This window comes from Battus philenor, unplaced genomic scaffold (genome assembly GCF_028537555.1).
Source record: "Battus philenor isolate CCGP_79_NKW_IND1 unplaced genomic scaffold, ilBatPhil1.0.hap1 SCAF_30, whole genome shotgun sequence".
In the NCBI taxonomy this organism is placed as follows: Eukaryota; Metazoa; Arthropoda; class Insecta; order Lepidoptera; family Papilionidae; genus Battus; species Battus philenor.
In genome coordinates this window covers 2,631,828-2,658,797 of record NW_027181694.1, presented here as the reverse complement: position 1 = coordinate 2,658,797, position 26,970 = coordinate 2,631,828, and the positions used below count along the sequence as shown (strand labels likewise).

Genomic DNA, 26,970 nt, shown 5'->3' with positions numbered 1-26,970 from the left:
AAAGGCAACGAGTGTCTATAACATGTGTGGCAAAGTGCCTTGATAATACTCGTACAAGCCAATTTTCGAAATTTGAAATTTTTGGCAATCCTCAAATAACGTTTCAGAACTGTTTTATTTTTTTTTTACAAAAGTACATGCTTTAAAACAAACATTAAAGTAATTTTAAAAAAGGTTTTGAAACACGAAACGATAATTTTTTTTAAATATAATTACGTAAAAATTGAAATTGTACTCTGTTCCATTTACCGCGACCTACAATCTTTTAAATGTCCGCATGTGACTCGCGTGCCGCAGGTTTTTTTAACACAGTTTTTCCCCCACCATTAGTTTATAGGGTAAATAAGTTTTTCAGGGTTAACATTTCTTCGTTTATTCGCCTCATGTTTTTTCATATTTCTATCTTTCATGCATTTCAATTTTTCACTCTTTTATTTTGATTTGTTTATTACATTTCTTATAAATAGTTACATTTGTCTTACTGTCTAATAATATATCTATGCTTATATCATAAAAGTTATTTTTATTTATATAAAGCTAAGTATGCTATTTTATATGTTTGTGCTTAATCTATGCCTATATAGTATTAGTTATTTCTATTTATATAACGCTAGTTCCTTTTTATACTCTTGCTATTTTACACAATACAATAATTTTATAACTGTCTTTCTTAATTTTCACTAGATCTATTTTACAATAACTTACTACTTTATTCTATATTTGACCATTTTTATTACTATTTATCGCAATTATTACTTTGGTTGCGAATTCTAAAACGTGACGGCTCTGGGCATCGTCTAGGATAGAAGAGATGGTATTCCTCTGTATGTCGACGCCCATTTCCATTTCGCGATCATACCTTAACCTTGGGCAGCAGGTAATCAGATGTAACACACTGGCCCACCGCGGGATCACAAAAGTATGAAGGACTCTCCTAGAATTTAAACCTGTGCAGTTACTCCGAGAATCCCCCGTGTCCTGTGAACATCTGGAGCGTACCGCAGGTTGGCTACCCCTGGTCTATAGCCCGGTTGTAATTGGAAGAGTAGAAGGGAGAAAGATGAGGAAGAGGACCACCAACACCATAGGCAAACTGTGTGAGTAGTGACTGGCCTCACAAGGACAGAAAAGCAGGTCATAGAGACCTGCGGAGGCAATTCGACGAATCCTCCAAGGCTTTCAAGGAAGAAAAACGACCAACAGTAAAAAGATTTTATTAACATTTAGATGTAAGAGCTTATATAATACACTTGCAATAGTCAAAATTATTTAATTTTTTTACGACCATATAAAACTAATGTAATGTTGTATTTGGTGTTAGTACCTATTTATGTAATAAATAAATATATAAAATGGCCATTATAAACTTTTTTTAAAATTAGTATTTTAAGGGGGCTTTACTTATGAGCTAGTTTCTTGTTTTAGTAATTAGTCTGAATCATCATTATAGTTTGATGCTAGTTCTTCCTCACATGTTTGGTGTTCATTAAAGTTGTCTATTTTATTTGATTTCAGCATGTTGAATACATTAAAGAATTTAGAAGTTGGTGATATTACACCTTGTATTGCCCATGCTTTCAATGTCTTCGCAACATCTTCACTGTGAAGTTTCATTTCCAACTTCATAGATTTATTCAAAATAGTTTGATCGAAGAACCTCATGGAGGTGTTCACCCTGAGTTCAGTCAGCACAGGTGGGTTTGGACCGAGCACTGTGTTTACATAGTTCTCAATATATGCTCGGTTTGTGTAGTCAATACCAGACTTAGTTATAACTGGTACGGGACAATATTCTGGTAGTTGAGGCATGTAGTCCACATTCTCCTTAGAGCCTCCGTGAATTCGCAGCAATGAAGGTATGTCGTAGCCATGGAGTTTGGCGTCCTCGAATGATGCATATCCGAGACCTAGTGAATTCCAAAAAGAAATAGTCAAATGAATGTGCATTTTTTTGAACTAGAACTTCATTGCAGCCAAACTAGCATTTGTAAATTCCGTGGGTTCGAAGGTCGAGTCCCATAGGAACCTCAACTTAGGCTGCTACATACAAAAATTTCAACAGGTATGGAGGCCACCATCAACCATACTCCATGAAGTGACTAGGCATAAGGGCTCCCAGTAGGAGATCCTGACTTGGCCTGTCTCCTCGACAAAATCATGGGAAAAGCTTTTATCTTACCTGCATGCAGGACTTAGCATCAATGTATCTATAATAGTGGAACACCCACAATCAATGTATTACAAAAACATCTAAATTGGATGTTGAGTTTGCTGATTCCAGTTGGAACATTTATGTTCTCCACTAACTCCACACATAATAACATAATGGTTAAAATTGGGATTACTATTTATAAATTATAGTACCTGGCGATAAATATTACATATCGACTTTTGGAAAAAGACAATCGGCTAATTTCGGCTTCGTAGAGCATTAGCCACAATTTGAGTAGAGGTTTTTATCTAGAAGCTACTTAGCAAAATGGACTTCCAATTATAATCTCACCTCTTACGCAGGCTTTCATCAGTTTCCCAGAACGAACTGAGCTGGTCAATGCCACTGGCATACCAGGCGGCGTGGCTAAGTACAGCGCAGCACTTGACCTGGAGTCAGAAGTGACCTGAGCACTGATAAACACCAATTCACCGTGTTGTAATGAATGCACCTAGAATAGAAAGTTTTTATCATTCTTTAGTGGTCTATTGATGAATAATGTTGTTCTGTAAGTGGACAGATGGAATGGAATGCTAGATGCAGTTAGACCGGAGTTCCCCAAACTTTTTTGTGTTGTAGACCCCTTGCCATGTTTTTCCGTGTCGGGTAGACCCCCTACTTACCTGATATTGATTTCTTGTAAATTTCTAACTGTAGTGAAGTTTAGTGTTAAAAACTTAAAGTAAAAACACATGTTAATTTATACATTTATTAATTGAATTTAAATTAAAACTATTTTAATAAAAATTTGTATCTGTTATGTAAAATATATGTAACATAAAATAAACTATAAATAAAATAACATAAGCAATAAGTCAACATTTTAGTGAGAAGGATGAACCTGATGCTTTAATAATATATTATCAACATTTGGCATCAATTTTGTAAAGGGTTAATCTTAAATCTCATAGGTACTTTTATAAATAATGTAAATGTTTTGATATTATAAGATATTATGATGTAAGTAAATAGGTACTATCAGTGTATGTGTTGAGATCCACTATCGTGGACCCCATTTTCATTTCATGGATCCGGAAATTTTTTTTCACTGACGTTGACCCTTTGAAAATTGTCATAGACCCCTAGGAGTCGATATAGACCACTTTCGGAATCACTGAGCTAGACTAACACTGCTCTACTATGAATATATATATTTCCCTAAGACATGCTTGTCTATGTATATATCTTACCTCTGCACTAATGTTTCTACCATTCCGAACCTGTTCCAATGCTTGGAGCACACTATCCTGTAATTCAGCTGGATCAACAGGCCCATCGCTCAGCGGTTCTTTTAGTGTAATGACATGCCAAACTCTTTTTTGTACAGCCACCACTGAAATTGTTTATGTTATGATTTTACTTGCAATATTAAAATTTGGGTATTGAATTTAAATGTTAATAATTAAATAAGACAACACATCCCAGTAATTCTTTTAGATGCTGGTTAGTTAATACTGATTCAGTTAAGTATTTTGTTCTGAATTCAAAGCCTTAAATAACCTTTCAAGGAACTAAGATACTCTCTAACAGGGGTGGTCAAACTGCAGCTCTATGAACCATTATTTTTGGCTCCAATTGATTGTCGAATTACTTCAATATTTACATTTATATTGCATGTCAGCTCCCAGAAAAACAATGCAAATTACTGGTGTGAATAATTATTATTATTATACCATAAAATTAGTGAAACCCAAACACCGATCATAATTAACTAACTGGTATCTTAAGTATTATAAGGAGTGCTGTCATATACGTGTGCCGTTATATATAACTTCCATACACATGTTTTGTACTTTTGTCATAAAACTTCAATAAATATAATTTTTGTGAAAAAAAAATTCATTTGGTTTTAAATGTGCATTAAATGACAGTCAATGACTCGAACCATCAAGGAGCTTGGCCATCCCTGCTCTATAAGTACAATAAGCAATTCTTAACCATTTAGCAATTGTCAATAATCTAAATAAGAAATTAAACACCTGTATGCAAGCATGCTCTTGCTCAAAACAAGTGATGCTACATGCAAATAATACACAAGGTTGGGAAACCACCTCCCATCTTTCACCTCGCATTCCAATAGAAAAAAAAATGTAACATATTTAGGTGTAATCACTTTATACAGTGATGAGAAATAGATGTAAAAGCTTTATAGGTATTATTGTGGACAAACACAGCATTCAATATCTTTTATTTGTTAAAATATAGTGAAATAAATATTATCTCTGGCTATGGAACCCTTGGAGGTTAGTTACTTAGTTATTAAAATGTTTAAAATAATTTATTTAAATAATTATTAGAGGTCATAATGAGGCCAATAAGTCATTACTGTCAACATATTTTACAGAAAAAGCTTTTGATTTATACCGCTCCAGTGTTGAAAATTTATATACTAGATGGCAAAAGGTTGTTAATAACAACAGTGAACATATTGTTGATTATAAACAAAAACTTGTTAAGAATGTAGTCATGAGAATTTAACTTCAGAAAGCGACATTACTTTCCGGTCCCCCTAATACTTACATTTAAGATGAAGTCTGCCCAAAATGTAATCAAATTCCTCTTCTGGTAGGTTTTTAGCAACACACTTGCATATAACTCTAGCGATGCTGGCTGTTGTCATTGGCATCCTAGCATTACGGATCCCACGAGAAACATCTTGCCAGCGCACCCTGAACTCTGTGGTCACGCTCCTGCGACAGATATCCAGTGGCAGCCTGCTCATAATCATCTCCATTTTTTGTATTTCTGAAATAAGAAAAATAAATTGAGCATTAATTGAACTTGTGTTATAAAGGCTTCATGAAGATGGTTATGCTTGAAGGTTTCTCTACATGACCAAATCTTAGATAAGATTGTCAAAAAAAAAAACAAAAAGCAAAGACCTTGTTAATGTTATGGGAAAATGCTAGATGCTGGGTGCTTAAAGCTGCTCTAGTTGACTATCTATATGGGAGACCTATTTCAGGGCTATATAGTAGACCTCTTACTGCTGTAAAATGATGGTTATGTTAAATATTTCAGTTCCAGAGACCTCCAAGCTGTTACATTTCTTAAGCAGACAATCCGTGAAGTTAAGTGACATAAGCATTTTGAGAAGTATCCTTGTCCTAGGTTAATTTTATTTATTCAAATTTGCCAATACAATTAACAATATTAGATACAAACACAAGGCAATTAAATCTTATAAATACAGGCCTAATTGCAATTGTAATTAAAGTAAAAAAAAATCACAACAAGCATTAATAATAAAGAGGATTTTCGAAAATTATAATCACAATCAACAATATATCTATTTACCTATATACCTTAATCTAATTTAAAAATGAATAATGTAATGATTATTTTTAATTATTTATTTATAATTGTAAGAACGTTTTGCATCATCAATATGTATTAAAACATCTTGTTTGAATGAAAAATGAACTTTCATTATTCACATTTACTATTCGAATTCCAGGCTGCCCAAGATCGTCGAATTTCGACTTAATCAATCTCTTTCTCTTTATTATCATGATGATAGATATGTGTTCGCGGCTTAATTCCAGTATGTATATAAATAATAATTAACATTGTTAGTTTTTTGGCTTGAAGGGTTAATAATTAAATCACAATCCAGCTAAGCGGATAGTTGCAATTTGATGTATATTTTTAATTTGATGGACAATTTGTCCAGTTAAATTATACGTGCGTGGAATATTAGACAAATAAAATACAATTTTGTTAAAAAATTTATCAATAAGTAATTCTACTCACTTGTTTTACGAATGTGTTCCATTTTATCGTATTATTTTTGTTTTGATACTAAGTTGTTTGTACATGAATCTCATTCAAAGGCCGTTATTATTTAACTTTTAAAATTGACATATGGTATGAAGTATGTCACGAAATCGATTTAGGTATCGATTTTCATAATTCGCATAAAAATATTTTTTGGGCTAAGAAATTACTTTAGGGGGCTAAAAGAATTACAAATACATAAATTAACAAATGTAACTATAGTCATTCTCTATCTGCGCTAAAATAAGTGTAGTTATTTGATCGGTGCAAAAATGTTTTCAATAATATTCCAACATTTAAATGACAAAACACACTAACCTACTGATTAATATCGTAGAAATCTTTTTTATTTAAAATTCAGCTTCACATTTATTATTTCAGAATTATATTGTTGAAATAATTTTTAGTTAAAAAATTTCTTGTCAACTTTATTATATTTCAGCCTAACGGCGATATACCAGCGATATTATAGAAACTTGGATAAAAATCCTGAACTATCTTGTATATTACTTGGGTATTAGATTCTTAAAGACGTCGGTTCACAAAATGCACAGACGACTTTGTTAAGATAGATGTAAGTCGCTGGATGCAAGCTGCTTCCAGCTGGTCCTATCGGAAATCTATGAAGGTAACTTTAGTCCTGTAGCGGACGTCTTACGACTGAAATGATGATGATAATTTTTAAAATATTTGTTTCGTCTTACTTCTCAGTCAGTGCGAGTCAACGACGCTTCGAATAGCCTCTTTCTTACATTGGTCTACAGCTTTGTGTTTGGGACAATTAGACATAATAAAGCTGAAACTGTTAAATTATTTATTTACCTAAATAGTAGGGACCAGCGGAAAGTAAGCAGACTATAAATTTGAGACAGGCGCCATTTTGTTAATTTATAAATACGGGTATCTACTTTCAGCAGAGGAGCCCTAAGTCCAAATATGCAGTAAAACCCAGAAAGCATAACTGCGCCCAGCACAATAGCCTAGCTGTGTAACATCCTATGGTTGAAATGGTAATGATAAATGGGTACAAAACAGAATCCGATGATTCATCTGCACTAAATACAATGTTTAATAATAGATATAAAGGCCCACTTACTATTGTATTGACGGCACATAACTGTTTTCATTTAGGCACTGGAAACTTGTTTGGTATTTTGTCATAAAGATTTTGTATTTTTTTCTTGTAATATTGTTTATTTCATTCACTATGTTTAAAATTCTTAAAAAAACAATTGACTTGTCAGTAAGCATTATTTTTTTTAAAGAAAGTTTTTTATATAATTGTATTATATTTTATATAATTGTATTATATTTTTTATATTATTGCCTGTAGTGTTTGGGGAGTGTCGTAGACTTCAGTTGCGGCTCCCCTAATTAAACTATTCTCTATTATGTGCAGTGGTCTTGTAATAAAAAAAAACCAGTAAGTTACTGCAATTGCCAAGTGTTGAATGGTGAGCTTATCAGTCATTGTTTGTATTGTTGGCAATAAAATTATACCAAATACTCGAGTTTAACTTTACCAGTATTTAGAACCATCGATATTTTATTTAGGAACTTTATCATCATCATTTCAGCATATAAAACGTCCACGGATGATGTAGACCTGCCTCAGAAAAATGCAAATGCACCGATTGCAAGCGACCTGCTAACTTTACGTCGACCTTAACAAGTAGTCTATGCACTTTGAAGGCGTGGATTCTTTAACAAACTAATATATACCAAAAAACGACATTTGGATTATTATCCGAGTTTACGACATTTCCTATAACAAACTATCACACCTTAACAGATAAATAATATTCAAGTTTCTTGTAACCATGGCAATAAAAGAAGCCTAGCAAACCCTTGTCTGTTGCTAGTTGTATTGTTAAAATATAAGTATTTTTATAATAGTTGCGGAATACATGTGTTATATGGAGTTCTTAATATTTTTAAGCCAAGGCTGTAAACTTTACAAGGACTAGGATCACACAAAACAATTTACACATACATTATAAAACACATTTATTACAATACTATGATACAAAATTATTTCATAATTTATTATTACAATACTAATTACCAAGAACAGTCGTGATTTATTTTAACAAATCATTAAAATCGCTTCCACACACCAATAAATTAAAAAAAAAATTTATACGCTTGTATTTTTTTTGACAGATGCTTTCTCACCAAACGTTTTTTTTTTTCTCAAATGCTCTTAATAAATCGTCAAAACTTTTTTGAGGTCTGTAATCCTGCAGTATTATTTATAAAGACACTTTCCATCCTTTCTTTAGATTCTAAATGTAACAAATCCGGAACATTTTTCAATTGTAATTATTATTATTAAACATTTATCAATATTGACCAAAGTTGTGTTAGTTATACCATATGCAAGTCTAGCTGGAACCAATTTAAAAATGATTCAATTACATCAGCCATATTGCACAGAGCTCGGATAATTTGAAGAAGGTAATAATTGTCGGCAATGTAGACTGGACATAAGAAGTTTCAAAACCATCCCTTTTAAAACTGTCGGTAGCGGAGTTTGACATATTTGGCCGCCTCTGTCATAAGAAAGTGACTGAAAAGGAATAGGACAAATATTAAGATATGATGTTCATAAATTAAAAAAATAAATCATCAGTCTGACTGTCCATGTATGTGTAAATATATACATACATATGTATTATTAGTTACAGCATTTATAACTCTGGAACATCTGGACCAATTTTTTGGATGTTATAGGATTTGTCTTCAGGATAAGATAAGTATTAAAACATAAATATTCATCAATTATAAAAAATCATTAAAAAAACATCGGTCAGGCTGTTAAAACTCAATAATTTTGAATAAATTTGAAAAATAAATCATCTCAATCATTTACTGTAAGGCATAATGAAGTTCGCCAAGTCAGATAGTTACATAGTGCATTTGCCTACAACATTTTAAATATCTCTGATGCATACAGCAAATTTCTTTAAATACCCACACTTCAACATGGTCAGTTTTACAGAATACAGATATAATAGACCAGGGGTGACCAAACTACAACTCTGAACGATTATTTATGCTCCGATTGATTGTCGAATTATTTCAATATTTAAAATTATATAACCAATGTCAGCTCCTAGAAAATCGAAACAAATTACTGGTGTGAATAATTATTATTATTCCGCCATAAAATTAGCGAAATCCAAAATTAATTATTCGGCATCTTAAGTATAAAAGTGCTGTCATATACTTGTGCCATTATATCTAACTTCAATACACATATTTTGTACTTTTGTTTAAATAATTGCAATAAATATGATTTTAAAATAAAACATTATTTTGCGTTTTTGAAATGCGTATTCAATAGCGACTCGCAAAAAATTTCAATTTTCGAAAAATGGTTTGCACTATCAAAGAGCTAGGCCACCCCTGGTATAGAATATAATAGAATTTAATGTTCTGAATTGCCCAAGAAAAGTGGTGACAACATTTTCCAAATTTTGATCACCATTTTATTGGATGAACAGTCATCACAGGACCGCAGCCGGTGCGCTTGTCCATACCACGCTTGATTAGTATCAAGTACTATACTGTGTTCAGTAGCCGAAGCAATATTTAACTAATACTGCTTTAAACCAGAACAGATGGCGTAACATACGATGCAAGGAGAATGTCCTGATTCCATATTTAAATTATTTTTTACTTCAGGACTTTGATATTTTAGAATACATTATTATATTAAAAAAAAATCTTCATAATCATGACGAAAATGTCAAAATCTCCAAAATCATATTTAACATTGGTTAAACAGTGACGAAAAAAGATTTCAATCAATAATAATGGAATGCTTATCACCGGAGTATGAATACTGTTTTAAAGCATTTTGTTTTCATTGTAATGGATTACCTTGGAACTAATACAAAATAAATAATTTAATTAACAATGTAATTTTATTGTGATAAATTCGTAGCGATAATATTCGTCGTATAAAAATAATATTATGCAATTTGTAACAATTACAGAGGTACTAACTATGTAACTGAAATACATATACGAAGTAAATTTTAACCTGGAATTCCGGTGGCTTTTACTCTAGGGTAAGTCTAGACTTGTTCCATAATGAAGCCTGAGAAATTCTTAAACTTTGTTCCTTCCGTCTCAATTTTTAATAGATGCAATACATGATTTTTCAAATCAAAATTAATATATTTTAACATCCTTTGGACAGTTATCCAATATACAAATGACCGAAAGATAAAACCTATGTAATATTGTGTTGCAACTTGTGATATACAGATTATTTGTAATAACAACAAAACCTAACCCGACCCTTTCTGGGTTAGGTTAGGTTTGTTACTAAGGTAAAATTGTGAAGAGAGTGCAAGTCACCTGCACTCAAATTCCTTCTGAGCTCAGACCTCGGGTTGCCCTCCAACCACCGGCTGAGTAAGAGGTGCGGCCCAACGCCAGGTAAAGGCAGGAGTAAAAAGTCATTAGATGTGTGCGCTGGCAGGGGGAGTCGGTCGTGACTTAACATGGGCGACTCCTGCTGCAATGCGTATGCTATCGGCCTGGCGGGTCGCAGAAGAGGTGGTCACTCTTTCTGACTATCGCCACATCGTCTTTCATGTTGCGATCCGCAGGCCCGACGCTGACTCCGGCGGCTGTGACGGTAGCACTACGCGACGCTGGTGTCTGAAGCAGCTGGAGGCCGCCGCCTGCGTCGCCAATTGGCCGAACGCCGAAGAGGTTCTGTCCGAAACGGAGAGCAAATTTGCGACGTGTCGATGCCCCGGGCCGGTCGTCCCAAGCGCGGGGCGGTGCACTGGTGGTTGGCGAAAATTGCGGAACTACAGAAGGTCTGCTTGCAGAGCCGCCGCCGCCAGTACACCCGAGCCCGAAGGAGCTCCAGAGGAGGAGATGTCCAGACTGTACAGGGAGTACCGGTCGGCTACAAAGGCGCTGCAGAAGGCGATAGCGAGCGCCAAGGCTGGGAAAACTCCGGCCCTGGATGCCCCCGACGACGGGGACCTTAGAACCGGTCTTTCTGAAGAGAGTAGTAGATACTCTCTTTCCAGAAGATCGGTCAAGTCCCTCCGCACGCCCCCCGGCATAGCCGTGGGAGTGGACGGATGAGACGGAGTTGACGGCGCAGGAGCTGGATCGAGCCGTGAGCCGCCTCAGAGCGCGAAACACCGCGCCTGGGCCCGAAGGAATACCGGGTCGAGTCTGGGTACACTACCTACGTGACAAAGGTCGATGTGCAATATTTATCGCCGGGTACTGTACCAGTTTTAAGTTTTTACATCTATAATAAATCACCCTGTAAACGATATAAGCAGATAATACTTTAAGGAAGGTAATTCAATACTATTCGTCTTCATAAAGCATATATAGGTTTGGTATATGAGTGTTCTCACTAAAGGACATTTCCTCCACAGATTTTTAATAAGGCAGATTGAAATGGTCTGCATCCAGCATATACCATTGTTCATCTACTGAAATGGTGATGATGTAAAAGGGAAAATTGCCTGACAGGAAGTCATACAAACAGAATCCTGAACCATCCTGTAACTAACGCACATTAAAAAGTGTCCGCCTTAAGGATTGTCCTTAAGACAGACACTGACGGCAACACAATATTAATCAAGATAATGCATAAATGTAGAAAAATAAGTGAATTTATATATGAAAATCCAATTTCTGGATATAATACACCAAAACCTCGCTTTGCATCGTTTCGTTTTGCGTTTTTTTTTAAGTTGCGTTGCTGCTTAATTTGTACTAATTTTCACTGTGCATCATGTTTTTTTGGAACGTAACCACGACGCAAAGTGAGGTATTGGTGTATATGGTTCCACATTATTTCACTGTACTCACAGCACCAAGTCCAGGTATTTAAATGGATCATTGAAATATTTTTAATTGATGTGTTTCAAATAAAATGATAAATAATTACTTGGTAATTTATCCAAAAACAGTCTTTACGATGTGAACACAACAGTACCACTTTCAGATTTTTAATATTAATATATTACAATCATTTTCTCTTTCCTTTACTTCGTATTTATAATCCACGGGCAGAGAACTTAACCCAGTTTCTGATTTGATTTGATTTATATGTTTAGATGTATGTTTTGTTGTATCTTTGGTATGGCTTTGTGATTTTGGACTTGGTGATTTGTTAACCTGATTTCTATTACCGGATATGCTTTTGCTTTTGTTCTTAAGTTTTGATGGGTTTTGATCAAGTTTAAAATTTCTAACAACAAATTTCTTGTAAGGGTCTGAAGAATCAAATAGTGAAGGTGACTCAATTTCATTATTTACTTCATTCTCTAATTCTATTTTGATTTCATCACTTAAATTGAACTTTTTACTTGCTCTTTCTACTAGTTCATCTTCTTTTTTTGATTCTTCATTTTCATCACTGTCCATCTCATTAACTGCTTTACTGATATCTTGTTCAGCTAATGAGAAAGAATTAATTATTTTTATAGATGTATCTTGTAACAAAGGCACAGACAGTGATTTTTGTGATTGAATAGGTATATCATTGTTGGGATTGAGTTGATTGATTCTAGTTTTAAATCTTTTTGTGATAGGTTCACTTTTGGGATTATCCTCAGTCACTTCTGTTTTCTTCTTCTTGTTTAGGCTATTCCCTAATTCTCCTAGCACTCCTTTTATATTATTATCAATAGAAGACTTTGTTGATACCGTATCTGGATTCAGATCCACTCCATAACTATTCACAACTGATGTCATTTCTAATGCTTTGCCAATTAAAACTTTTAACGTGTCTATATTTGTCTTTGCAGCATCATGTACTATACATTCCATGAGTTGTTTGAATTGTATATAAAGATCGCTCTCCTCAACTTTGAAATCTTCAATTTCCGTGTTTTCTTTGGCTTTATTTAAGAGTGTCGTCAAAGAATATTTCTTATTATCATCAGAGGAAACATAATCACCACAATCATGACCAAAATGATTTTTATAAAAATGGACTTGTATGCCTTTTGAGAACTCCTGGACTACTATTGCGGAGGGACAGAGGAAAGATGTGCTGTCATCGTGAGAATTGTTTTCTTCAGGCAGATGTGTGCAACGGAACATTTTCTTATGATTATATTTTCCGAGTATGGAATATTTGACTTTGGTTTGTTCTTCCATATCGTTTTTCCATGCCTGGAATACTGTAACCACGGAAATGACATAATTAGTACCATTAGTAATAAAAGACTTAATTAATATGTAGTGAGGTAAACTAACTAAAACAATATTTATTACATAAAACGCTATGTGAAAAATCAAGTATTTAGATTAATAGATAATCATCTTCCATCACCTAATTATGATAGAACTGATCCGCAGAAGTTAAGGGCCAGTATCTGTTAGAATTCTTCTTAGTTTTTGGGTGATAGACTCGGGGGAGTCTATTTCTAATGTTACATGGAGATTACTTGGAAAGGGGGTTATTTTTTAATATTATTGCTTTTATTGCGCTTTATTTTTGTTTGCTTTGTTGTCAATGCGATTTTGTTTATCTGTACTGTTAGGAGGGAAAAAGCATCTCCGACAATCTTAACACAGCATCAATGCACAACAGAAACAATTAAAGAATCTAATAATGAAATGCATAGCATTCACCAAATACAGTTCTTCATGTCTTGGAGATGTCATTCTACAGTAGCATGAGTGTGTAGTAGTGTGAGTAGCATGAAGTAAATGAATTCAATGTATGTCGAGTGGTGAACAGATAAAACATAACTTACCATCGCTGTTCGGAAAGAACATGCTCTCCACACCATCACAATGTAACCCAGATACATGGAGATCAAACACTCGAAGGTTGAGGAACTGTTGTTTGCACCCGGTACATACATAATATATTGACAGTCCCAAATCCTCATGTTCGAAAGTCTCAATGACATCACATAAGTGCCTCTCTAAGGGATCCAAGCGTTTATTGCATTTGACACATCCACTTCTCACAATTGGTTTAATTAGATTCGGAGAATTCGGTGACCTGAAATAATCATACAAATATTTATATATATTGCTACGTATTAACCTCTTTCCACTTATGTACTCTCATCGAAATATATCTGGAATTATAACATTTATTATGAAAAAAAAACTTGTATAAAATAAAAAGGTTTTCCAACTGTATATATGGCAATATCTCTAGAATTATAAAACTTGAAATTTTCTGTGAATGTTCCTTTCAATTTTCCAAGTAGAAATGGATGGATACTTTCAAGGTTTAGCTGTTACAGTTATAAAATAAGATCAGAATATTTGTTGGGTTGTTAATAAGGAGGAGAATGGACTTAAAGAAATAACACCCACCAAATAGCTTCACCAGGAAGGGATAGCTATTTATATATGGAATAAACCAAAAACCACACATTAAGGTCCGCTCACGAGTTGTTGTATAATAATTGTTTTAGAACATCTTTTCTAATAATACTTGAAGTAAAAGTTTTGTACAAATTAATTTTTTAAGTAAAAAAGTAATTACAAATATTAAAAAATTTTACAAATAAAAAGAAAAACAAAATAAATTGTTATTTATTTTGTTATTGATGATTTTAGTACATACAAGTATGCTAATAATATAAAATATGCTGTCTCAGGCTAATGTCCTATAGATTTCTTTGCAGTCTTTAATGTGTTAAAAAGCAAAACTTTAGGGAGGCTGGTATAAAAACTCCCTTGAGTATATAGGATAATATGATAATAGGTCTAATATTGCATTCCTCGGTAAATTGTTTAAGCAAAAGCATCTTTTACATATGTAAAAAACGACTACTATATAACTACTTCCGCTATGTAGCAGTAGTTGTGTAATAAAGTGCACGACCTGCCAGCCCGCTGATAAATGAATCAAACACCAAGTAAACCTCCTAATTGGCCTCCTTGGCACTAATCGGTGTAACATTTCTTGTGAGAATGCCCCATAAAACACGTTTTGAATGATTTTATGGTGGTAGTTGTGTAAGTTGCATTGTTTGCAGCATGCAAATTTATCAGAGGGCTGGCAGGCGGTGCACCTTTTTTCATGACTACTGCTACATAGCGGAAGTAGCTATATAGTAGTCCTTTTCTTACTTAGGATGGACTTCCGCAAAGTAACACCTGAATCCATTAGATCTTTTACTTATATTATTGTTCTCTAATGTTTTCATAACTTTTCTGCAAATAAAATACACAAATTCATATGGTAAGCAAGATTTTAAAATAAATTTAAGCTTTCTCTCAAGCCACATAGCTAAAATGATTACTACATCTTCATTATATCAGCCGTTAGATGGCCACTGCAAGGTATAGACTTCTCTCAAAGATCACCAGAATGACTGGTCTTGTACTACCGGTTTCCAGCGACTTCCCACAACCTCGACTGATGCTGGTCTACCTAGTGGGGTGCCTATTCACAGCACATGACAGATACACAAGTGATGTACCCTGCTAACTGCACATTAAGACAAACAATATTTCAATTACCAACTTTAAAATTTTTACTCCTTTCCCCCAATATCAAATTGCCATTGATTTATAGGACATTCTGTCCTCAGTCCTCTCCGTCAATATTGATAACATCAAACTTAAAAATTAAAGTTTTAGAAATTTTTAACATGAGCATTGTAGCAGTTACAGACGAAACTCAGGTATAAATACAACATCAAACATTAACTTGCAGTATATGTCTCAAAATATCTCCTTGTTAAAGACTAATAGGTTATTTTACACAAATATTACAATTAAATGTTATTACTTTTACTAAAAATAACTAAAATGAGTGTCATAAACAAGACATATTGATTAATATTAAAAAAATATATGAAAGTTACTCTACCAATATCACCAGAATTTTCTTCTACACATCATAACATTAACTTCAAAAGCGTTGAATTTACTGGACTTATGTAACCGAAACAAAAAAAAACGAAATTTCTTACACTTTTTCACCGGAACTGTTAACACAATGACTCTTCTGTATGTGTCTGTGAGCAGAGAAGTATATGCGAAATGTCTTCTGGCATTTCGGACATTCGTATATACATTTCTCGGAGTCACTAGGCGGCTTTTCGGGCAATTTTGGAGGATTTTTAACGGTTGTTTTGTCTGCTTTACTCGACACATTCACTTTCTTTTGTAGCGGGATCTTTGATTTCACTATAATTTTCTCAAGCCTTTCATTCTTCACCTTCTGCAGTTGGCTTTTCGCTTTAACCACAGCTTGTTTATTGGGTAAAGTTTTCGTTTTCACCTTGAGGTTGTGAATGCAGATCTGATGAGTTTTCAAAGCCTCTGCGCTCATTAATCTTCGGCAACACAAGTCACATTTGTACGGAGCGTTACGTAGTTTTATCTTTGCGGATGATCTAGTGCCCATTTTATGTGGCGCATTTGAGACTTGTGAAACTTTGAAAATTCGTATAACTATTTTGTTATGACGACCACTGGCGTTTGTACGGTACTTGAATAAATAACTAACACTGGATGCCGCCTTAGCTATTTTTGCGTGTCCATTTTATGTTGGTGTGCAGTTTTAAGACTGCATTAGTGTGCGTGATTAGGGAAGTGCTTAGCTTTTCGATTATAATCGATTAAGGTAATATATAGTTGTAACCAAACTAGTTGGTTACCTGTTCAGAATATGATTGCTATTTATTGTGAAATAAAACAAGTTTGTAATATAACAGCTTCTATTTATTATTAATATTATTATTATTAATGTTTATTGCGTATCCTTGACAATAAAACTAAAGACTCAGTTTCATAATTTTTTTGCCTTTTAGTTCATTTATAACATTTGTCAATGTTAATTTCTTCGTCACAAGCCTACATTTAGTTTCTCTTTTTAACTTAACGATTTTAATGCCCGGAGGCGTCTTGCTGCCACCAACTGATTTTTTGCTCGAGATCCTGAAATTTTCACCACTCACCTGGGTGTTGAGGGCATAACTTTTGCTTCAATACCACAGTCTTCCAGCCCTCTCTGTTTCCTATGAGAGATAAATTCGGTTTCCTTACGATCTGCAGGCGCTTTTCTTTTGCTCACAACCTAAAACATACCATGATGTGTTAGATGCAAAGCATAATATGGAATATCTAGTAAGAAGTTAGAAACAAAAATACTTACCGTTTGGTAGGATTTTGTATATCCTTCAAATATGGTAGGAACTGCATCAGTTTTCAGTTGTTTTCTTGACAATCCCTCAATAAAGCAAGTTTTCTCAAAGTGTTTTGAGCAAAACCTGGAATTTTTAGTAGGTTCCCAATTTCCTCGTCTAACAGCTTTTATCCACTGTTCTCTTATTTGTGGGCATTTAGGAAACCTAAGAAAGTAATAAAAAATAGAAAATTCGCATTTGCATGGCTAGTAAATGTGACTGATATTAACCGATACATTAATTCGTTAGTGTGTACATCACTACGTAAGTAATCCCTACGAAACTTACAAAACAGTTGAATATTTAATGATTAATTTCTATGTTTTCTTAGTATCGCACACTAGTGCAAACTAGAATATGCAACTGTACTGATGAAATTTTATCTGAAACGCGTTAACTGAATAAAACGCTTTAATGTAGCACGAAAATGAGAGTAGCAGATTTACCTATGAAATGATAATTCCGGGTTTTTAATTCCTCCTATCGTTGTTCTTGATGGACATGATAAGGCAGCACACGACATATTCGACGGTTTTTTTTTTAAAAAATTATATCAGTAACACCCGTCTTTGCTTAGATTTCAATAAATATTTTCCAACAAACTCAATGTTATGGCCTCATTTGTAGTCACTTTTTTGGCGACGTTGCCAAACTTCATCATAATCTCTTTCACTCTTAGGTATAGTTCGTGATAAGAACAGAGACGAACGATAATCGTTTACACACAGACGCAAGAGCGGCAACGTGTTTTGGCGCAGCCAGTATATTCCTTCCTTTATGGTAAGGTAGGTTAAACAAGACCAAGGATGGCGCTTGTCGATGTCTGTAAAATATCGGTTTTTCGAATCGATTACATGCATCAATTAATGTAATGAAAGATACGAAAACGGACTGAATCTTAAGCTCAATAACATCTTTCCATTAGCTTTATTACAAAAAAAAGAAGATCAGATCACTCGAGGATGCCATATTTATAATAATGCGCGAACTAGTATTTTGAAATTATAAAACAATTCCAAGATGAGGCTTAATTAAACAATCTTTCTATGAACTATATTAAACTAATTACAACTATTTACTCTTCAAATACAAATTTTAAGTGTAAATAGTTTGGTCTGTTGAGATAGTCACGATGACTTTTATTTAAATTCTCTTTGCAATAATTTTCTGCAAAGATTTTTAGGAATGCCTACACATGCGTTGTTCCCAGTAGAGACTTGAGCGAGTTTTATCGCCTTGATCATAAAGTCACATAAACACATGCATTCTTTATGTCAAGGCAAAGTTGCCATTCTACTGGCCCTCTTATATTTCGTAACCTCTGAATTACAGCTATGACAGGCATAAATTGCTTACTTGATACAGCCACCTCAGTTTAACCATGTATATTAATTTTTCATCATTGATACAGAAGCTTAAATGTAGTTAACAAAGATTATAGAAAAAAACTTCGGAAAGTTGCAATAATTGGTCTTTCAAGTAAATATATCTGTGAAAAAGCTTTTCTTTTTATAAATTAGTCACGAGTAATTGTTGCGCTTGCGTAAAAATAGAATTAATTAAAAAAGATTAATTAAATAAAGATATTTATTTATTTATTTATACATCCTCTTGGATATTATATAGCGACCGCCGCTGCGACGTACAGAGCATAGTGAAAAAAAAATAATAGATGAGCTTTGGTATTAAAAATTAAATATATTTTTTAATTATCGTTAACTTGACTACAAGGATGCAAATATTAGCCCAGCCAAAAACCAAAAAATCTTAACATATTAGTTAACGACTATATTTGTCAAAGGCGTAATCAATGAATGCAAATAAAATAATTTTACGTCGTTTATGTTTCATACACACATTTAAATTAGACGTTTACCTCGTGTTTACATCGATTCAAAATCGATTTTATTGGCGTCTTAAACGCCACATCACAAATAAGTAATCTACTGCGCAAAAAGTTCGCGTTGTGAAAGTATGGATACAACAAATAGATTAATCGTCTTTACTGGTTTTTACCTTCATTATTCAAATTTTCAATTCACAATTCGCCTATTAGAGCGTAAAAATAATAAATATCAACAAAAAAAAATAATTAATTTATTGAACAAAATTGCAATTAAACTAAACCAATTAGAATTATTCTGATTATTATTTATTTTAATAGCAATATTCATTTGAAAACCAGAGAGATTTAGAAAATCTGTATTGCATTTTTCTCCCCATATAACCTGAATATGCCCATAAAAATTGCATATATTATCTACCACGTGGTTTTGGAAAATTTTATTCATAAACTAATATCCCATATTTTAATGATAAATGAAATATAATTTAAAGGAGTAATGCGTAAGTAGGATTCAGTGTAGATATCTCAATGTTTTAATTTAACTTTCAATATATTTATGGTAAAATGTCAATAACAAATTTTACTTCTGAAATTAAGTAGTCTCTGCGCTCTATCTCCTCCTATCCATTTGAATTTCCAGCCAATAAAGTAAAAAAATGTATTTGGTCTATTTTTGGCGCCTGTAACATTTAATAAATTTTAATGCCATTAATTATATATTTTTCTAATAAAGTGTTAATAATACTAAAATAACTTTAGGCAAAAGAAATTAATGCTATTGCTTTAGATGAAAAAAATTTAACCAAGAAGCCGCATAACTAAATGACAACAGCCATAACAATATGTTTTTTTTTTAAATGCATAAACTTTAAAACATTGAATTGAAGTTTATTATGTGAGGACATAATAAAAACAAATCGTTATATTTTAAATCAAATAATGAATAAGGTAAACTTGTATTAGAAATTTGTTCTCGATAATATTATGTATAAGTACTGCTACCGTAGATGTAGCTACAGAAATAATGTTTTCAAATTAAGCAAAGTTCTATTTAGTTATTGTATTGACATGTGACAATCAATTTGACTGTGGCAGAAAAGTTTATAGCTGTTGCCTTTAATTTGTAAGATTTGATACTTTGGCGTTGGCAGCTGTTTTGGGTCACAAATTTATTATTGCGTGTTTAAAGAAAGACGTTTTGATTGAGAGTTATAGTATTTTTTTATGTATTTGAAGTTATGCTGCTAGCTGATCTAGGCTTTGTACAGCTTCATCGAAATTGAGCCCGTGGAAACAGAGGTCCACAGACTAAAAAAATTTTACGCTGGCGATCGTACCTCAGATACAACGAAAACATACACACGCGGAGTACTATACCCGTGTAGGCGTATAGTGTAGCGAGTGAGGTGTAGTGTAAGGAAGAACGAAGTGAGGATTACTCGGCGTTCGCGAGAGATACGGGTCTCTCTGGACCGCCCTCGCTTGAACGCGGGTTAGACGAACACAGCCGCCGTGTCATGTGTAAGTGAGTGGTGCAAGCCATGTGCATCGAGGCCGCCGGGTCTCGGTGTAAAGCGTATATCCTCACGTTGTGACAGGGAGCGGGTATTATTTAAAATACGCTTTAAGGGCGGCGAGGTCGCTCAGGCGCTGGTCCTCGAAGGGGAGGGGTTTTCGCTTTTCGTAGCTAGCTCAGAAAGCGAGAGGGATGGTCCTTGGCATCTGTCTTGAACTTCACCGGGTACTTCTGGGCCATCTTATGGCCGAAAGTGATGACAGGATCCTCACCGATGGGAGGACCCGTGTAATGACGTCAGGATTGCGCCATTGTTGAGTGAAGTGCCGAGGGTGTGGTCGATCTACTCAGCACCTCCCTGCTGAACGGGGGGGGGGGGAGACACTGCGAGCACTCAAGGATGGAGAGCGCGGGTTCGCGGGAGTCTAAATGATGACTAATGTGGTCATTCTGGGCACCCCTATGCAGGACAGCGGTGTCCGGCGGGAGGTAAACCCGCGTTACTGAGCGTCACAACGCGTCAGCAAATTCATCTGGAGTCACCTGGCGTCCGTTAAACACCGTACACACCGTCATAGCTGGTACTCCCCCCCCCCCGGTGGGCGGAGAGTACCAGCAACGACGTGCGACTTGTGTCGGTACGGCAAATACGCGGAAAGCGAACAGGCTGACGAATGTTGACCGAGCACGTAGCTCGGGTGCGGCTTGCTTGCTTGACTTGGCACGACAAAGCGCCAGGTGCAGCGTTGTCTGCGACCGTTCACAAACTAAACGTGCGTTTACTGCTGGTTTTCAGGGACGACTTTAGACGTTCTCTAACAGTTAGAAACAGTAGGCTGCGCTACTACGGGAGGCGGGGAAGTCCGAAGACACTCCGACACTCCAACAGCTGAACGTAGCGAATCCGTGCGCAAAGGTACAGGATTTAATTTCTTGCACGCAAGGCAGCGAGTCTAATTGCAAGTCAGCGATACGGGAGGCAGGAAATCGGGAGACACGTCCGAACGCTTCAAGCGCTGAGCACGCAATGCGATTTTATTTCGAAAAATAACTTATATTTATATGTGCGAATGAGGTCGCTCCATTTGGCGTCCCTCTCGTAAGTCCCGCTCGCACACTTTAAGAGGGAGTGTCTCATAAAACGCGCATTCGTGGGAAGCCGGTCCTCACCTTTCTCGAAAACCGACTAGGTAACAATTAGCTAATACAATACGTCAGGTGAAGCTCTGATGTAGAGTTTCTTTTAGGTTTATTAGCTCGCGGATTTCGAATCCGCGAGCCCTGAGTCCGATGAAGCTGTAAAAGCCAAAACAGCTAACAGTGCGCATCAAAATTCGAATATAGCCAGCCGGTCCTCATTAGCTGCCGAACGGCAAATGTGCGCGGAGCTGCCACAATACAATTGATAACAAATTCGTAACCATTATATTTATGAATAGTTAATATAATAAATAAAAACGTTGTATGAAATTAAAAAAGTATGACAAACCTTTCACAGTTTAAAACAATTATGACATACAAGATGATTGATTATAGTTATAAAAGCTTTAAAGTGGTTAATGCGTAGCCCACTTGTCATCAAAAACTCTTAAAGTTTTTACATTTATTTCCAATATATCTGTATAAAGTGACCGCTGTGATGTATGTTACATTAATTTTTTTTTCTATTGAAATGCGACAGGCTAATTACTTCCGACAATACTTTTGTCGGAAAAAATCCGCAGGGATCCCCCTCATAGCTAGCCCCTATCGCTACCCCCCCCCCCCCTTCACCACAGTAAAAACCAAGAGACGTCCTAAAGACGTACTCCTCACGCCCTTCGAAGGGATCCCACGGAACACTCGCCACATCACACCCACTGCAGACATTCACAACACTGCAAGCGCAAACCTCACAGCACCATCAACAAGCACTGCACCTGCAACACTTCACACAGGTCATCGGGTTTTACATAATACAACCAAACGCTACCCACCACGCCACAACACTCGTTTTTAGAGAGCGGCCGGCCGCTTCCTAATCGCGAACAGCGTGGGCGGACCGTGATAGGATCCGATATCCCTCCTCGGCTCGCCTGTGGTTCACCCTGCCTTTCCAATGCCCAAGCACACATCAACCACACACCCCGTTAAAACTCTACTCCCAAAGAGCCTCTGCAACGTGCGAACGTCACCGTGTAACTGGTAAACGCCCTACCAGCTTCAGTTTTTTAGTTTATAAGTTTTAATTTCACGGACCCTTCCGCTACGTGAACTCAGCTCAGATGAAGCTGTAAAAGCCTTAGAGCTAGCAGCATCAACATCAGAGAAGAAGCAATAAACACATTCGCGGACCCTTCCGCCCCGTGAACTCGGTTCCGATGGAGCTGTAAAAGCGCCCGGGTTAACAGCATCAACTTCAACCAAAACCAAGCCAACTTCTACTTTGCTCTTCCTGTTGTCATGACTTACCAGCCCTAGCAATACCTATTGTCATTACTTCTAAGACTTATCAGCTCTAGGAATGATTCCAGTGGACTTTAACTCATGTGCCGTGCGATTTTCGGAAACCTTCGATGATGTTATTGGTGCGGGTTTTTTTAAGAACTATGTAGCTTTAACATTTTAAAGCTACATAGTTTCATTAAGCATTCCATTTGAAACAACCATTCGTTTCACCCAGCAAAACAGTATTTAATTTATAGTACAGAACCTTTCGGAATTTCGCTGCGAGATCAAATCAGAAATTAAGATATTAGCAAAAGAACAAAGTTCACTGACGTAGCTTGCTCGTAATTGCTCATCTATCGTGGCAGAGAGCGGGGTAAACCGCTCATGGTCATTGAGGCTGAAAGGTTCTTGAGGACCAAAAGCCAGTAGACGCGGCGTTGGTAAGCCCCCACTAGGTAGATTGACGACATAATGAAGGTCGCAAGAAGTTACTGGAAACGGGCAGTGCAAGATTAGTAATAGCAACCTTTGGAGAAAGCCTGTACCTAGCACTGGGCATCTGTCAACTGAAAAGGATAAGAAGAAGCACCTCCCTTTACTCCTAAAAAAATCCACTCCTTAACTTCTCTAGTCTGGCGCGATGGTGGACACGCTCGTGGCTGCCAGCGGTTACAATATCGAGAAGATCGCTCGGTTAGGATGGATTATCAAAATACGCGAATTGAGGCTAAAAAACTAGGGTTATGATATCACGAATTACTTTGAACGAAGGAAGAATTCGACTCGCTCGAACGATTTAGTGGGCACAATGCCATAGTGGGGCGATACATGAAGTACCCTGGTCTCACTTTGGGTTTTTGAAGAGTACTTTAATAGCCTCGATTCCGGAATTGAGAGAATAGCATGTGTCATGCACAGATTAGTGTTTGAACTCGGGGGTCCCAAGGAGGAGGTATGTCTTCTCTACGCGGGAGCAGCAGGGTCTGTACTAAAGACTACATTAATATTTTTCGTGTATGGCCAAATCTTCTACCACACACACCATTCAATTGTGGAAAACTTTACTGCTAAATATGAGAGCTGATAAGTCACTACCAGTTTAAGAAAATGATTAAAAATATTTACCAGATCATTGATTATTTATTCTTTAAATATTATAATTTCTTTCAATGTTTATTCTTTCTGAAGCAAGCGCTATACAAGTTTGACATTTTATTTATTATTGTATTTATAATTATGTATTATACTCTTTTTATTTTGAGTATATATGAAAAAATGTATGTTATATACATATGTATGTATATGTATGTTTTGTATATATGTACACATAAAACTCCTGTTATTTATTCATCTACTTTGTTACATGTGATAAGACTGCCCATTGGAATTTTGTCTTAATAAAGAGCATTAAATAAAAATAAATAAATTAATACACAAACCTTAATACAGTAATAGTTGAACCTCTAAATAATAATTTCAAAACTTAATGTAATATAATTTGATATTGTCACACCTTTTTAAAAGATGTGTTGTTGTGGACTCTCTTTTTACTTATCCACAACTATAACACCTTGCAAAACATTCAAAATAAGGTAGATTTAAATAAAAAGAGTTTACATGCAATAAGAATCCTGTCAAAGCTATCAATCTTGAATAAATCAATTTTATCTTTAAATATATATTCTAACTTGTACCCAGAAATACCTAAACCTACTAAAATAATACTTGAATCCAAACACAGTAATTCTCGAAACTGAAAATAGAATCTACTATTCAACATAGGTTTCGTATGCTTTATGGATGTATGACTTAATTTCAACTGTAATTTTAAAATATATAATTTAAATAATACACATGTAATTGCTAATGCTTGTTTTCTTTGTTAAAATTAAACAAGAATTTCTAGTATATATAATACAAAAGCATTATTAAATCTATATTAATGTTCTTACATATTCTATTTTTAAATGGAATGTAACTTTTTTTCTGCTTAATAAAATGAAATTTGACTTTTAATAATAGACTGTATTTAAAGTTTTTTTTAATTAATAAAAAGTCAAAGGTAAGGCAATAGATTTATTCCTCCAAAGGTTTACTACCCCAAAGTTTAACTTCATCCTCACATGCACTGATCAAATAGTTCTCCGTTGGATGATGACTGAGCGAGACTACTGGTTTATTACTACTATGTTTCAGTTTTAAAACACAATTACTGCTAATTAAATCATAATAAAGTATATCTCCGCTAGCAGATCCAGTTATAATATGACTATCTTTCTCATTAATAGCATTTTCAAGGAGATAATCCTTGCTTTCATGTCCAGAGAATGTATTTAGCAATTCACCACTGTCTTTATCAAATAATTTTATAGTGCTGTCTGCACAACTTAAAACATAGCACTGTCCATCATGGGTTATGCTTCCAAAAGTTAGTATCTGTCCTATATAATCTGATATCATTTTACCAACACGTATATCATACCAACGGACATGACAATCGACAGAACACGTCATTATTCCATTGTTAGTAACTTGTATTGCTGTTATAGTGTCTTTAGCATCTTTTAGAACTTGTACGGGTTCCTGTCGCCTACTTGCGACGTCCCAATAGGCAACAGTGTTATCAACAGAGCCAGTAATAGCCATGCTTGATTCCTCATTAAATTTCACGCATGTGACGGAGCTGGCATGTCCACGGTACCTTCTTAATGGCTGACCTGTTGTCACATCCCATAGTATTACAGATTTGTCAGAGCTACATGAGATTATGTGGCTACTGTCGCAGGATCCAGCTGCGTCTAACACTTCATTTGCATGTCCACCATAAGTCTTTAAAAGAAGTTGTCTGTGTGGATTCCAAAGTTTAATCTTTTTATCAGCGCCACAGGTTAAGCAATATGTTCCATCTACGTTAAACCGAACCGCTCGGATTGTTTGTTGCTTACATTGTATAGTTACTAACGTTGATAATTCTAAATCAGCCATTACTTTTTATAATTTACTTTTACATTAGGTAAATACAGAAACTTCTTATAGAACACATTCAATACATGACCATTGAAGAAATGTTTTGTAACTTCAACGATTTTTAAAAATTATGACATTGAAATATTTTGAAGATATTAATATTTGTATACAGACAAACGTCATTTAGTTTAACGGTAACAGAAATTACCAAAAAAGAAAATCATTAATATAAATTTACATCATGAAAATACGTAATTATACAGATTAAAGTTCGCTATATGTACGTGGGAAAAAATTATATTTTTTGAAACTTAAAGTAATTAGTAAAAATGAATAATATAAACGTGAATCGATGTGTCAAAAACCTGTTGCTTTGGCATATAAAAGTAAATAAAAGACTAATCTTTTATAATCGTCGTTATAGATGTATTTGTAATGTATGAAAAGGAAGAGCCCCGTGTCCGACGAAGCTGTGAAAGCCCGCAAGGCTAACAGCAAAAACATCAACAAGAAAACAGAGAAAAGGAAGAACACTTTGTTTATGTCAGTATGATAAAATCGTATCAACTAACAAGGATAAACCAAGATCTACTCTTGAGCTCTTTTGCGGATGCAATTATTTTGTCTGCCCAAGTGATGTTAAAGATCCGCAATTCTTTAATTTTGTGAAATGTCTCACGTAACAAGCTTCCGCTCCGTAAACTCAGTACCGATGAAGCCGTAAAAACTTTTGGGCTAACAGCATTAACATCTTTAGAAACAATACATACGTAACAAGCTTCCCGATGGTGCCTTTCAGCTTATCTCCAATTCGCGGAAACTAAATTTCAATAAAGGAAAGGATGTCTCCAGTCATGATAACACATTCCACTTTTTCATGTTTTGTGTATGAAGGATTTCGAAAGTTAAGCTGTTTATTTGTAATCTATAATTTTTTGATTTGACCGTTGCTTTCCAAGTGGTATGCTTTTCTCTGTTGATGTTAAAGCTGTTAGCCCTAAGGCTTTTACAGCTTCATCGGCACTGAGTTCACGAAACTGAAAGGTACGTAAACTAGAAA

At 35.0% G+C, this 26,970-nt stretch overlaps 4 protein-coding genes across 6 annotated transcripts; 1 reads left to right on the top strand and 3 right to left on the bottom strand.

Moving 5' to 3' along the window:
* Positions 1 to 622: 622 nt before the first annotated feature.
* LOC137927409 (uncharacterized) lies at positions 623 to 6,048 on the bottom strand. Its single transcript, XM_068771208.1, has 5 exons — positions 5,966 to 6,048; positions 4,733 to 4,957; positions 3,403 to 3,545; positions 2,504 to 2,663; positions 623 to 1,907 (listed from the first exon to the last, which is right to left on the bottom strand). Exons 1-5 carry the CDS (start codon positions 5,985 to 5,987, stop codon positions 1,429 to 1,431), a joined length of 1,029 nt encoding a protein of 342 aa, XP_068627309.1. The 5' UTR covers positions 5,988 to 6,048; the 3' UTR covers positions 623 to 1,428.
* A 2,020-nt stretch (positions 6,049 to 8,068) lies between these two features.
* LOC137927306 (uncharacterized) lies at positions 8,069 to 16,511 on the bottom strand. Of its 3 annotated transcripts, none has more exons than XR_011107751.1 (4): positions 15,934 to 16,511; positions 13,747 to 14,000; positions 11,849 to 13,167; positions 8,069 to 8,558 (listed from the first exon to the last, which is right to left on the bottom strand). XR_011107751.1 is itself a non-coding variant. In XM_068771093.1 (3 exons), the coding sequence occupies exons 1-3, from the start codon at positions 16,368 to 16,370 to the stop codon at positions 11,981 to 11,983; spliced, it is 1,878 nt and encodes a 625-aa protein (XP_068627194.1). In that variant the 5' UTR covers positions 16,371 to 16,511; the 3' UTR covers positions 10,850 to 11,980. The 3 variants fall into 3 exon arrangements, 1 of the variants encoding a protein (XP_068627194.1); XR_011107750.1 differs by having other exon boundaries at positions 11,928 to 13,167; XM_068771093.1 differs by lacking the exon at positions 8,069 to 8,558 and having other exon boundaries at positions 10,850 to 13,167.
* On the top strand, positions 10,466 to 11,104 carry LOC137927255 (uncharacterized). Its single transcript, XM_068771034.1, has one exon. It carries the CDS (start codon positions 10,466 to 10,468, stop codon positions 11,102 to 11,104), a length of 639 nt encoding a protein of 212 aa, XP_068627135.1.
* Positions 16,512 to 25,014: 8,503 nt separating the features above from the next.
* On the bottom strand, positions 25,015 to 26,020 carry LOC137927416 (WD repeat domain-containing protein 83). Its single transcript, XM_068771223.1, has one exon. It carries the CDS (start codon positions 25,926 to 25,928, stop codon positions 25,020 to 25,022), a length of 909 nt encoding a protein of 302 aa, XP_068627324.1. The 5' UTR covers positions 25,929 to 26,020; the 3' UTR covers positions 25,015 to 25,019.
* Positions 26,021 to 26,970: the final 950 nt, after the last annotated feature.

What these genes read in the sequence shown, in the direction of transcription:
- LOC137927409 (XM_068771208.1), bottom strand. Translation starts at nt 5,987, where the DNA reads ATGGAACACATTCGTAAAACAA. An exon ending in GGAACACATTCGTAAAACAA is followed by an intron (nt 4,958 to 5,965) that starts GTGAGTAGAATT and finishes TTCTTATTTCAG; the next exon opens with AAATACAAAAAATGGAGATG. An exon ending in GGGCAGACTTCATCTTAAAT is followed by an intron (nt 3,546 to 4,732) that starts GTAAGTATTAGG and finishes AAACAATTTCAG; the next exon opens with TGGTGGCTGTACAAAAAAGA.
- LOC137927416 (XM_068771223.1), bottom strand. Translation starts at nt 25,928, where the DNA reads ATGGCTGATTTAGAATTATCAACGTTAGTAACTATACAATGTAAGCAA.
- LOC137927306 (XM_068771093.1), bottom strand. Translation starts at nt 16,370, where the DNA reads ATGGGCACTAGATCATCCGCAAAGATAAAACTACGTAACGCTCCGTAC. An exon ending in AACAGTTCCGGTGAAAAAGT is followed by an intron (nt 14,001 to 15,933) that starts GTAAGAAATTTC and finishes TGATTATTTCAG; the next exon opens with GTCACCGAATTCTCCGAATC. An exon ending in GTTCTTTCCGAACAGCGATG is followed by an intron (nt 13,168 to 13,746) that starts GTAAGTTATGTT and finishes CCGTGGTTACAG; the next exon opens with TATTCCAGGCATGGAAAAAC.
- LOC137927255 (XM_068771034.1), top strand. Translation starts at nt 10,466, where the DNA reads ATGTGTGCGCTGGCAGGGGGAGTCGGTCGTGACTTAACATGGGCGACT.